The 12,367-nt window shown below is 39.8% G+C and overlaps 1 protein-coding gene across 8 annotated transcripts in view; it reads left to right on the top strand.

The window, feature by feature from the left end:
• KCNMA1 (potassium calcium-activated channel subfamily M alpha 1) overlaps positions 1-12,367 on the top strand; it is a 909,315-nt gene that overhangs the window by 462,329 nt on the left and 434,619 nt on the right. For 6 of the 8 annotated variants that reach the window (XM_078150867.1, XM_078150865.1, XM_021006026.2 and 3 more), the window contains exon 3: positions 10,201-10,262. In XM_078150867.1, coding sequence (XP_078006993.1) covers positions 10,201-10,262 — 62 coding nt within the window. Of the gene's footprint in view, positions 1-10,200; positions 10,263-11,807; positions 11,900-11,999; positions 12,214-12,367 lie in introns of those variants that run through there. The other 2 variants (XR_002328114.2, XM_021006020.2) reach the window with 2 other exon arrangements.

The raw sequence follows: 12,367 nt of genomic DNA, 5'->3' as shown, positions 1-12,367 counted from the left end.
AATATTATCTCTTTTTATCCTCACAATAAACCTGGGAGGTAGGTGCTATCATTATAATCATTTTATAAATAAGGAAACTGAAGTAGACAGGTTAAGTTATTAGTCTGGGATCACACAGATAGTATTTGTGACTGGATTTGAACTCAGGTCATCCTGACTCCAGGCTCAGTACTCTGTGTACTATGGTGCCACCTAGCCATCTCTGTAATTGGAATTGAGAGTTGGAAGGTACCTTAGAGGCTATTTTAAAAATAATGCTCTATTTTTCCCAATTACATGTAAAGACAATTTTTAACATTCATTTTAAAAAAAATTTTGAATTCTAAATTTTCTCTCTCTTTAGTCCAATTCCCTCAGGTTACAGATGAGAAACCTTAGGTCCAGAGAGGTTAAGTGATTTTCCCAAGGTCACACAGCCAAGTAAGTGTTAAACTCAGGTCTTCCTGATTCCACATCCAACCTTCTATCCACTGTTCCACTTAGCTACATGCTCATTTTATAGTTTGATGCCCAGAGAGAAATAGCATAATGAAACAGAAATAACCCTTTATTACCAGGTACGAATTTCTTTTTAATCCAAAAAAAGTTACGGTGTTACTCTTGCTAATAACATCAGTGAAAGTATCTCATCTTAAACATTAAAATTCCAACTGCAAAATCCTTTCTTGGCTCTCGAATTTATTACATTTTTCTTGCTTTATAATATTATTTGGAGACTCGGTTCCCAGTGAATACACTTAGTATCTTGTATAATTACATCGGTGAGTCAATTTTAGTAGCCTACAAAATTAGGTTTTGGAATTGGAGGGACTTTTATGATGCTTAAAGGAACTGTCATAATATTGGTCACACTTCCTCAAGGCCTATTCATTATTCTTCTTGTTGTTTACCAGATTCTCTGAAAAGCTGGGAATGGAAATCCTTTTTTTGGGGGGGTCACAAGAACCTGTTTTTTTTTTTCCATTGTGGGCTATTGCTAGTGTGGTGGTGGAATAGAATTCACATATTTGCTAGATCCTTACAAAATAACTTTCTTATTCCCTTTAAGAAGACATTGAGGCTGTCAGGAAGTACACATCTGGGACTAAAAAGACAGAAACCCAGACTGGGATAAAAAAACCCAAAAGCAGGGGGGCGGGGTGTGGAAGAATGACTGGAAAATTGGAGATGACCAAGTACTATTCCATTCAGTACAACATACCTGAAGGACTGGCTTTTGTTTTGGGTGTGATATTTTGGGAGAAATATGAATTAACTGTAGAATTTCGGCAAGAGGGCAGTCTGGAAGGTAAAGCTCTTAGAGAGTAATACATACTTCAACAAGAAGTAGAGACTAAGCTGGGGTGGGGGGTGGGAGAGGTGGGGGTGTTACAGTGTAGTGTAAGGTGTAGAATAGTGTTCTACTTAGTCTACATTTCTAACCCAGAACCCAAGCTTCCCTTGGCTTCAGACTAATAAGAATTCAATATTTCTAACCTGGATCTCCACCAGCCTACCACACTGCTTAGGGGCTATCTTCTTTCCATGCTGCTCTTCTCTGCCCGCCCCGCCCCCCCATTCCCTCAAACTCTTTTCCAGTTCTAGCTCTGAGAACAGTAATCAAATCAACACTGGTATTCCAATGATAGGTCATGTAATTGCTCTATGACTGGAGCCCCAGCCCCATTACATCTCTGGCCAAAATACTCCTCTATGGCCAGTAATCCCCTGTGTATTGTGTTCTATTTAAATGCGAGTCCCCCTGAGGGCAGGTACTGGGCTATAGCTATTGTGGTGGTGGAATAGAATTCATACTTCTTGCTTGTTTGTGGTTCTATCCCCAACACTTAGCGCAGTGATTAACATAGTAAACACATAGTGAATATTTTTGTCCATTCATTCATTCATTCGTTCATTCATTCATTCATTCATTCATTAGCAACTAGGGGGATCCTGAAAGGTTTCATGTAGGTTGTGGTAACCAAGTATAAAAAGGACACGACAAGAAAGGCTGAGGCAAAACTTCAATGACTTCATGGTCTGGGCATCAATCTGACCCCATCTGACTTCACCCTTTGTAAAATTTAGAAACTGTAAATGGAGGGTCTTCTTGTCCTTTTTGTCTGTGTAACTACCAATTACTGGAATTTTTTGTTCTCTATCAGAATAGAGACAGGGGATGAGTGGACTGACTTTGACAGTGTAAGCATGTGACTTCCTAAGTTTTAGAGATGGAATATTATCTGAGAGAGGCTCAGTTATCAGCACTTTAGGGGATCTAATGTCTAGATAATCTTCTTAGATCTTCTGCTTTGCCACTCACTCAGGATTGATCAATAAGTATTTATTAAATGCCTACTATGTGCTAGGCATTAAGTGTCTACTGTGTATCAGGCATTGCATTAGGTACTGGGGATAGAAATACAAATAATAAAATGGGAGTTGTAATCCCTTTGTACATTTATGACTTCCACAAATACCATCGTGCACCCTTGTTTATTTGGTTGGTTTTCCTCAACCTTAAGCCATTTTATAACATTTTATAACAATCTGCAGACATGTCAGTTGTGAAATAGTGTAATTGCTGGGCTTGCATTCAATGTCATAGGATTGTAGGACTTAGAGATGAAAAGGATGTTCAAGGGCACCCAGTACAACTCCCTCATTTTATATTTGAGAAACTAGGACCCAGGGAGGTTTAGTAACTTATCCAAGGTCATGCATACAATAATCAGGTCCTCTGATTCCAAATCTTTCAGTTTTGCCACCACTGGACTGTATTGGTTGGAAAAAGGCAAAGAGGAAAAAAATGGTAGTGAGGCAGCTTTCTTCCCCTCTCCCATTTAACTATCATGCCTGGCTTTGATAGATACTGGGTATCTATCAAAGGGGTAGGGGGAATGTGTGGGGCTGTTACCTTAATGCCTTGGCCATGGCAATGCCTGACTCCCAGCCCACCCCTGCAACTGCCTTTGCTTCTGATGGGGGTGCAAGGCCTGGGATCAGGGCATGGTCAGCCAGCATTGGAGAGCTTTTCAGAGCAGTGTCACCCTGTCATCTGATCACTGAAGGGCCGCCATTAACAAGTAGGGGTATGGGCTGTCTCCCTATTTGTTGCCAGTATGCCAAGGAGAGGCAACATCTAGGCATCAGGTTTTGCCATTGCCATATGTGTTCAGTTGCTGAATTCAGGTAAAGGTCTGGCCCTTTTTGGTGATGCTTTCTTCTTCCTGTCACCCTCTGCTCTCCCACCAAGTTGACAAGAATTAAACTAATTAGTATCAAGGTATTTTTAAAATAGATTTTATTGATTTTTTAATTTTTATATCTCTTATATTTGTGTAATAAATATGTGTATATTTATTTACGTAAAAGTTGTTCTTTAAAATATTCACTGATGTTGGCATTGCTTAAATTCCCTCCCTAAATGGTTGGAGAGAGGGGCATATTTTAGAAAACTCTAATATTTATATTATTTAATGCAAGCTCTGATAGTGTGACTTGAATGAGCTCAATTATCTTAGCTTCCCAGACTTCCCTTGTCAGTAATGCGCCTCTTCATTCCTCTCCACTTTTATGTTTCACATCCATCCTTCATGGCCTAGCTCTAGCCCTCCCTCTGCTATGACTGCTGTCCCTAAAGACATCAGCTTTCGTTGACCTTTCCTTCCCTCCCTTTATATACCTTGACTGTACTGCAGTTAGTACCTTGTTATTTGCCTCCAGGGATCATCCTGTATACTTTCCTATTCTCTAATTTTCCTGATCAAATAACTTAGCACTGCATTGGTCTTGACTCAGAAGTTCCAGGATCTGTAGTTGTGTGGGTTATCTCTCCATTGATGCCAATGACAGCCTTGCTACAATGATCTCCTCCTGGATTTCCCATAGGTGTCGTAACAACTCCATTCATGTCTTAGATAGGGTAGGTATTGTTCCCATTTTGTGGATGAGGAACCTGAGGCCCAGAGACATAAAGTGATTTGTTTAGTTTACCACAAGAAGTAAGTGGTGGAATCAAGGCTCGAAGCTAGGTAGATTCCTTCTAACATGGTTTATCAGTTGATTGTCAGGTGGTCCTTTTTCTGCAGATGAGACTGATAAAGAAAGCATTTCTTAAGCACTTACCTTATGTCAGACATTGTATTTAGCACCAGGGATACAAAAACAAGCAAAATGAAAGACAGTTCCTACTCTCAGGGATTTACAGTTTAAAGGGGGAGACAATCAATAAGCATTTATTAAGCACCTACTGAGTGCCAGGCATTGTACTAAGGTTAGGAATACAAAAAAGGCCAAAGGCATTCCCTGCCCTCAAGGGGCTTACAGTCTAATGGGGAAGACAATATGCAATCATGAACTAACAACATGTATACAGGATAACACATAAAATGGAGGTGAATGAAGAAGGAGCGCCCAGAAAGTCAGGAGCAGAGCCAGGAGAGAAGTGATCATGGCTATCCTGGGCACTTCATTAATGGGAAGAAGAAGCATAAGTGAAGCATAAGTAAAGCATGGAGGCATCTCTAGGATGAGCAAATAGTTGAGGCAGAAGTGGAAAAGTCCAGAGCATTGGGAGGAGAGCTGGGTTAGTAGAACAGCACTTGGATAATGGTTGCCCAAGGGATTTAAGCCTGCATGGGAGAAGAGTTTAAAAACAATACTTGAGAGGTCATGGATTCCTTGTGGCTGGATGTCTTCAAGCTGAGGCTGGGAAGTTGGGCCATGTCACAGGACTAGGGTCTGGGTTCAGTCAGATGACTTCTGAGGGCCCTTTCAAGATTCTCTGACTTTATGATTCTCTTTTGGAAGCCTCCATTTCCTAATGATCTCTATGCATGTGGTTACTTTCTTCGTGCTCTTACATTTGGGTACACTTCATCATACCCCAAACAGCATAATCCAGCATTAAAGAGAGACATTTGCTAATTCACACTAACACATCCATAGATCCATTACCATATAACTTAAGCTTAAGGAGACAGCTTGATGTAGTGAATTAGTGGGCTAGACTTGAGGTTAAGAAGACTTGAGAGTGAAACCCATCTCTAACATTTATCAGCTGTGTGACCCCAAGAAGGTCAATTGACCTCTCATCCTCAGTTTCCTTATCTATAAAATGGAGATAATGATAATACTAATCTCTCTGGGTTGTTATGAGGTTCCAAAGAGATAACATACATAAAACACTTCTAAAATCTAAAAGTATTGTGTATCTACTATTAAAGTATTATTAGTAGTAAAGTATTATATAATATTATTTAGCTATTGTCATAGCTATATTATTATTGATGGTAGTGCTACCTTTCATGATGCAGAGCATAAGACATCCATGCATACTTGGTTCTCTTTGATTCTTGTCCATGTTTTCCATAAAGTCTACATAGAAAAACTAATTAATCTAATCCAATGCACAATCTATGGGGATTAGTACAGCACTTAAGCTATCCATATGTTACCAATCAATCAGTCAGCATCTATGAAGCACCTACTATGTGCTTTGCCCCTGAGGATACACAGACAAAAATAAACAATCTCTGACCTATAGTATTCTGGGAATTTATGTTCTGCTAGGGGAAGCAACATGCACATATACAAGTGAATACAAACTAATCTCAAGGGGCGCTACCATTTGGAGATATCGGGAGAGGCCTTGTATAGGCTATACAATTTGATCTGAACTTTTCTAGGGAATTTTAGAGACAGAGATAAGAAGGAATTGTATTCCAGATATGGTGGGATGTGGAATGTCATGGATGAGGAATTATAAGTAAGCTAGTTTGGCTGGACTATAGAGTGAAGGGAATTATAATCCTGTAAACATTGTGTGTTGTACAATAGAGACAGATTGTGAAAACCTTTAAATACCAAATACAAGTCTGATTTTAGAGGCAATAGGGAGCCACTGGAGTTTTTTGAGTAGGAGTGTCATAGTTAGACCTGTTACTTAGAAAAATTACTTGGATAACGGTATGAAAGATGAATTGGAGAAGGAAAGAAGCTGGATGTAGGGAGATCAGTTGGGAAGTTATTTCAATTGTCCAGGCAAGAATTGTCGGAGGCCTGAAATAGGGTGGTGGTTGTGTGAGTGAAATGAAGAGAAAGGAATTCAGAGATTTTGTGGGATTAGAATGGATAAAACTTGATACTTACTTATATAGTTTATCGGTCAGTGAGTAGAAAGTAAGAGTAGGGAGTGACTCAGAGGCCGCAAACCTGGGTGATCAAGAGAATGATAGTGCCCTTGAAAATGGTCCTCTATCATTCTTACTATATGACTGGCCCAACTCATTTGCTGATCATACCTCTCCTTGTTGATGCCATTTATGGGCACAAGTCAATCAATGTAGGAAACTCATTCTAGGACTCACCCAAGATGGATCTGTGATCTTGTTTATGTGAGTGTTCCCTCCAGTGATATAGACCATGCCCTTCCAGTCTTGCCTACTCTTGGCAGCTTTTTCTGGTCCATGCACTCTCTCCATGTCATCCCAAGTAGGAACAGAAGTGATTTTCTGTCTCTACTGCTTTAGAGATCATTTCTATCTTGCCTTTTTTGTACCTCCAGTGGATCAGATTGATGCTTATTTTTAAAGTTTCCTTATTAAGGATATGACAGGATTTCTTCCATCCTGTCAGGGCCAATGATTTACTTAAAAACAATAGCAACAATGTCCTATTTTTAAAATTATTTTTAAGATTGGGTCTCTATGTCTCATCCAAAGGAGAAGCGCAGGGGCTACTCGTTGGCCTAGTCCCACTCTGGTCACCATGAGCTTTGACCTGCTCCATTCCAGCTTTAGGCTACCTGGTGTCTCCATTCCTCTGGGGCTTGCCATATGAATGCCAAATTTAGTTTTGATTCTTAGTGGGTTTGACTCTATTATAGCTCAAAACTCCTGAGCTCAAGAGATCTTCTGGCCTCAGCAATAGGGATTTCAGACGTATGCCACCACACTCAGCCCCATGTACTATTTCTTATCACAGAATCTAAGGAAAAAACCAGCTTTACTTGTAGTGAATTAGTGCAAGGGACTTTATTTGACTACTTCTGTGGGAGAAGATCAAGGGAGAAGATCTGGGAAAAAGAAAGCTTTTAAGTAATCATGTTGTCAGTAGTAACATATACTTACTGGGCAGCTAGGTGGCTCAGTGGACAGAATACTGGATCAGGAAGACCCAAGTTAGAATCCAGCCTCAGACACTTAACTAATTGTGCGATCTTGGGCAAATTGATTAACTTCTCTTTGCCTTAATACACTGGAGAAGAAAATGGCAAACCACTCCAGTATCTTTTTGAAGATAAACAGGTTGGTGTGCTATGGTCCATGAGGTCACAAACATCTGTCTTTAGGACCCTGGACAGCTCTATGACTATGTTCAGCTAACTTAACCTCTCAGTGAGCTAGGCAACTCTCTAAGAGTCTAAGACATTAAACATTGTCTAATTATCTAAGACATTGCAGAGAAGGTGCCAACCTCCACTGGTGGAAGGAGGTTCCTCATTCTGGAATTCCCTATGCCCATGAAATCACACTTGTTTCCCTGTTCCTTACTGTGGGGTTCAGTGGCTTTGACCAGCCTAACTTTCCCTGGTCCAGTCAGTAAATGAGTGCTGATTCACTCAGAGCCAAATGGACATGAAGTACTCTTGGACCTGCCATTTATGAATGGCTACAAATCCTTTGCCCTGTGCTCTGGCTCCACCCTTGTGTTTTTGCAGCCTTTTGGAATGAGGTCAGGTTTGGGATCTGCCTGCTTATCTCTCCCATGACAGTCCAGCTCAAGATTAATCTTAAGCCATTTGTTTTGCTGTTTCCCTCAGCCAACAGGAGGGGGAAAAACCCCCGCTGAGGTCTGGTTTTTTTTTTATGAATGGATGAATGAATGAGCATGATGTAACAGGCTAAGAGAGCCTGTCTCACAGATTAGCATGAAGAGACTGTGGTTGACAGACAACAGTGATCTATTTAAATTCTACTCAAGTGCAACTTAATTGTAAAATCAAAGAAACCAACCTAAAATATTAAAAGCCCCGAGGCCTGGTTTAACATTTTCTCTCATAAATAGGGTTTGTCAAGTGGCTGAAAAAGTTCTCCTTCCATTTGCAATGGGTGGTTCTTATGCTATGATTTCCTTTTTGCTCTCTGTCTTCCGGCTCCCTGTTAATGCAGTTGGTTTTTGCCAGACTAGTTTGTGAATTCTAGCATGAATTCCCATTGAATTCTTAGCCTTGGCAAACATCCTGTTCAGGTGAAAGACATTAAATTGATAATTTAGCATGGTTTTCCATGGCATGTAGGTATGTATGAGTCTCTATTGCATATATGTATACAATAATGATAACTTGGCATCCATTATCTGACTTGATCAAACACCCACTCTGTGAATTACACAGAGCAAGTGTTATGTTTTATAGATGAAGAAACTGAGGCTCAAACAAGCTTAAGTTAAAGATCAAATGAGATAACATATGTAAAGTGTTTCACAAATCTTAAAGCCTTTATCAATGTTCTATTGTTACTAAATGACTTGCCCAGGATCACACAGTGTGAAAGAAAATTTGAACCTAGGTTTTCCTGACCATATCCAGAATTCTATCCAGTATGGCACTTAGGTCTGTACTAGAGTGTAAGACCATGAAAGACAGAGATCAGAGACTTTTTAGAATTATAGTATTCCAGAGATTGGAAGGAATGTAAAAATCAATTTAACTTTCCTTTTATAGGAATAATTCAGCTTTAGGAATATAAAATATTTTCCTGCATGATGCTGCATAATAATTATGTATATTTGAGCTGTTATGCAAATATGTGTTGTATGAATGTGTGTGAAGAAGAAAGTGAGGAAGGCTCTAAGTATGTTGGGCCAACTCCCTGTGGCAATCTTATAGGAAGACATAGGGAAAAGTCCCGTTGAATGAGAGGATGTGGGTGGATTGTAATTTACATCGATGGGAATAATATCCATATGGATGAGATCATGGATCCATCTGATTATTTGAGTATGTATGCAGGTTAATGTTTTCTAAATGGGGCCTAAAGATGAGCTTCCTGCAATTCACATTAATAGTCTTGCCTCTATGCTCAATAGCTGAGGCGGCTACGGTCAGCAAAATCTGAGTTCAAGTCTGGACTCAGATGCTTGTTGTGTGACCCTGGGCAACTCCTTCTCTGTAAGATGAGGATAACAGTAGCACCTACCTTCTAGGGTTGTTGTGAGGATCAAATGAGATTATATTCTTAAATCTTTGCAAACCTTAAAGCATTATGTAAATGCTAGCTATTGTTATTATCCAAATATAAATTTTCACCAAATTTCCACTTGTTATACTGTCTTTATTTGTAGTCTCTGTTTTAGTGATTAGTTAGAATGGTAAAATAATGAGGCCATATCATAGTTCAGATACTGAGAAATTCTGCTGTGACCCCTTTTGGGAAGGATTGAGGATGTCAGAACAGCCTGAGCAAATTGAAAGCTCTGTGTGTGTACGTGCCTAGATGAATGCACTTGTATAATATGATGCACTAATAGGAAAAGTTTATGTATATGCAAAGTAATGATCTGCCTATGAACTAGCCTAAAATGTAAGTTGTACTCCTAGAATGATTTATTTTGGAAATAATCAATCATCCAGCATTTATTAAGCACTTATGATTTTATAGACACTGAGATAGGGGCTACCAAAAAAAAAAAAAAGAACTAACAAACCACCCTTATTCCTCAGCAGCTTACAAAAATACACATGGTAGAAGAGTATGCACTGAAAAAATTAATTGTGATCATAGTCCACACTCAGGTTTTGTCTTAGGCAGATTTCAGTCCAATACAGTTATACACATCCACATATCTATAATTACAATTTGAGATAAAACTGTGAAGCCGCTTCCATCTTCAACCTAAGAGAGCTTGTCCAGTATAAAGAACAGACCACTTAGGAAAGTTTATCTTCTAAAATGAATGAATCTGCTTCAGAAGAATTTACCTTTCAGAAAGCATCTGTCTCTCCTACATCAGTGGGACAGGCTACTTTTTCAAATATAATGAAGCAAGGATAATGTTATTTATGGAAATGTGTGGTCCATAGGACTGCACTCCCAAAGCCCCCAGACAAAACAATAGGCCATTAAAATGGATGATGCCAGTGTTCTGCATGTGTCGGAGCATGATTGGCCTGTAATCAGCTCTACAGTGATGATTCTGTTTTCTCTTCTCTTACAGGTCGTCTTAGTCTTTGCTCTTAGCATTGGGGCCCTTGTCATATACTTCATAGATTCGTCAAAGTGAGTATTCTCATACATTTTCTTCTCCCTTTTTTCTAAAACAATGACTAACCTTTAAAGTACCCAGTTTTTATCCCCTTGACGTTTGACTTAACTAGTTTCCTGATTGTGAGAAGAGGGCAGGGATGCTCCGTGTTGGCGTGGATGGCAAAGCTTTGGGGAAGATGGTTAGAGCCTTGTGCATTGACTTGGCTGGGGTAGGAGGAGAAGAGAGAGACTTAGATGCCTGAGATGTTCCACCCCTCCCCAACTTTGAGTGTTGGCTCTAGGTTAGGGTTTGCTGAGCTGCTTTTTGAAGCAAAATTTAAACTAAAAAAAAAGGCAAGAGGAAAGGGGCTTTTAAGGTGAATCTGTTGCCCAAAGGAGACTCACCAGGAGGGTTTCTGCTGTAAGTAATTTGGAAGTAACGTGGCTGTTGCTTTTATAGGTTAATTTCCTTATTTAGGATTTCCTTGTATTCCTAATGTTTAGGGTAACACCTGGTAAGAATAAAATTATTCTTTTTGCCTTTCACACTGAATTAAAAGCCAAAGTGTCTCCCAGTGAGTCTCTTGGTGCCTAAAGGAAAGGGGCACTATACACTGACACAGGAGCTCTTGGGGATGGATAGAGGTCAAAACCACCTTCCCCCAAAAGTTCTGAATATGGAAATTATGCCACCATACGAGGAGGTTGTTAAACCTCCCTGACCCTTAAGCCTGTGTCAAGCATTATGTGCTGAGGTAGCTGAAGGCAAATGAATATGGAATACAGTCTCACTATTTGTGGGCTTACCATAATTCAGTTCTGGCTCAAATGACAGCTACCCTTGGCAGCCGCAATTCTTCTGACTATTCTAGTTGAAACTTTCAAAGTGACAGCAAACCTGCTGGGCAAGACCTGGGATGGAATCTCATTATCCTTGGATGGTGCTTGCCTTTCTTGCAATTCCCAAACCCAAGAACTGTGCTTGGGGATCTTCTCCTTCATTTGTCCACTGTGAAGTTATTTCCTGAGCCCCATTCTCTCTATCCAACATTTTCATTATTGAAAAATCTTCAGTTCTTGGGGAGCCTATTTTGTGTGAGAATTGGTTCAGGCCTCAGCATTCCTAAGCCCCACATTCAGCATTGTTTCTGAAAGGAACTCTGCTCAATGCCTATAAATCGACCTATTTGACATGTTTTCATTCAACAATCAACAAGCTCTGACTGAGTGCTGGGGATACAAAGAAAAGCAAAAAATAAGGGCCCTGCCCTCAAGGAGCTCACAATCTAATGGAGGAGACAACGCACAAATAACATCCACGTACAAGAATACACAAGATAAATGGAAGAGTGTATCGGAGGGAGCTTAAAAGCTACCTCAGGGTCTCTGCATTTATATACAGCGCTCAAGAAACCATTGCAGGGATCAAAAAAGAAATAGAAGATTCCTGTTTTGTTCTCAGAACAAAATTGTTCTAGGCTAGGGAAAAACAGCATCCAGAGTCCTCTGACTACTAGAGGTTATTCAGCCTAACCCCCCTCCCATGAGGCTGGACCATATATCTATAACTTGATTTAGTCAGGCAGAATTCCATCAGACATCAGATGCTGATTAAGAAGGAACAGAGCTGCTTAAGGCCTGGAGGAATGCAGATTCCTAGTTTGGGAAAGGTAAGTTGTTTTAAAATATTTATCATATTTGTTTTCTTATCCTTTTTGCTTGTTGAAATTTTGCTAAGTCCCTTTTCTTTTTTCTCCACCTTATCTTTAGAGATAAGAGGGTGTGTCTTTAATATCTCCCATCGTCTCTGCCACCACACCCCTTGTTTGTGCTCAGGAAGTCAGTCTCATCTTCCAGGAATGTGGGTCTCTTTATGCAGGAGAGTGTTGGAATTGGATGACTATTGGAACTAGAAGGATGAATGGATGGCCAGCTTGCTCTTTCCTGGACCATTTTCTTTTCTGTTTTCTCTCTTGTTTTGTTATTAGAAATAAAATTATGATCCTTATTGACAAACAATTGAAATGTTGTCCTTCTTTATAGCATCTCATAGCATGAACCCCATTCCCTGGAAAGCCAGACTTTGCCTTTGACTCATGGGAAGTGGCAGAAGAGAAGGGATATTTGGAAACAAAAAC

This window comes from Phascolarctos cinereus, unplaced genomic scaffold, assembly GCF_003287225.1.
Source record: "Phascolarctos cinereus isolate Bilbo 61053 unplaced genomic scaffold, phaCin_HiC Scaffold_3;HRSCAF=262, whole genome shotgun sequence".
In the NCBI taxonomy this organism is placed as follows: domain Eukaryota; kingdom Metazoa; phylum Chordata; class Mammalia; order Diprotodontia; family Phascolarctidae; genus Phascolarctos; species Phascolarctos cinereus.
The sequence above is the reverse complement of the archived record's forward strand: the minus strand, read 5'-3'. Positions and strand labels throughout refer to the sequence as shown.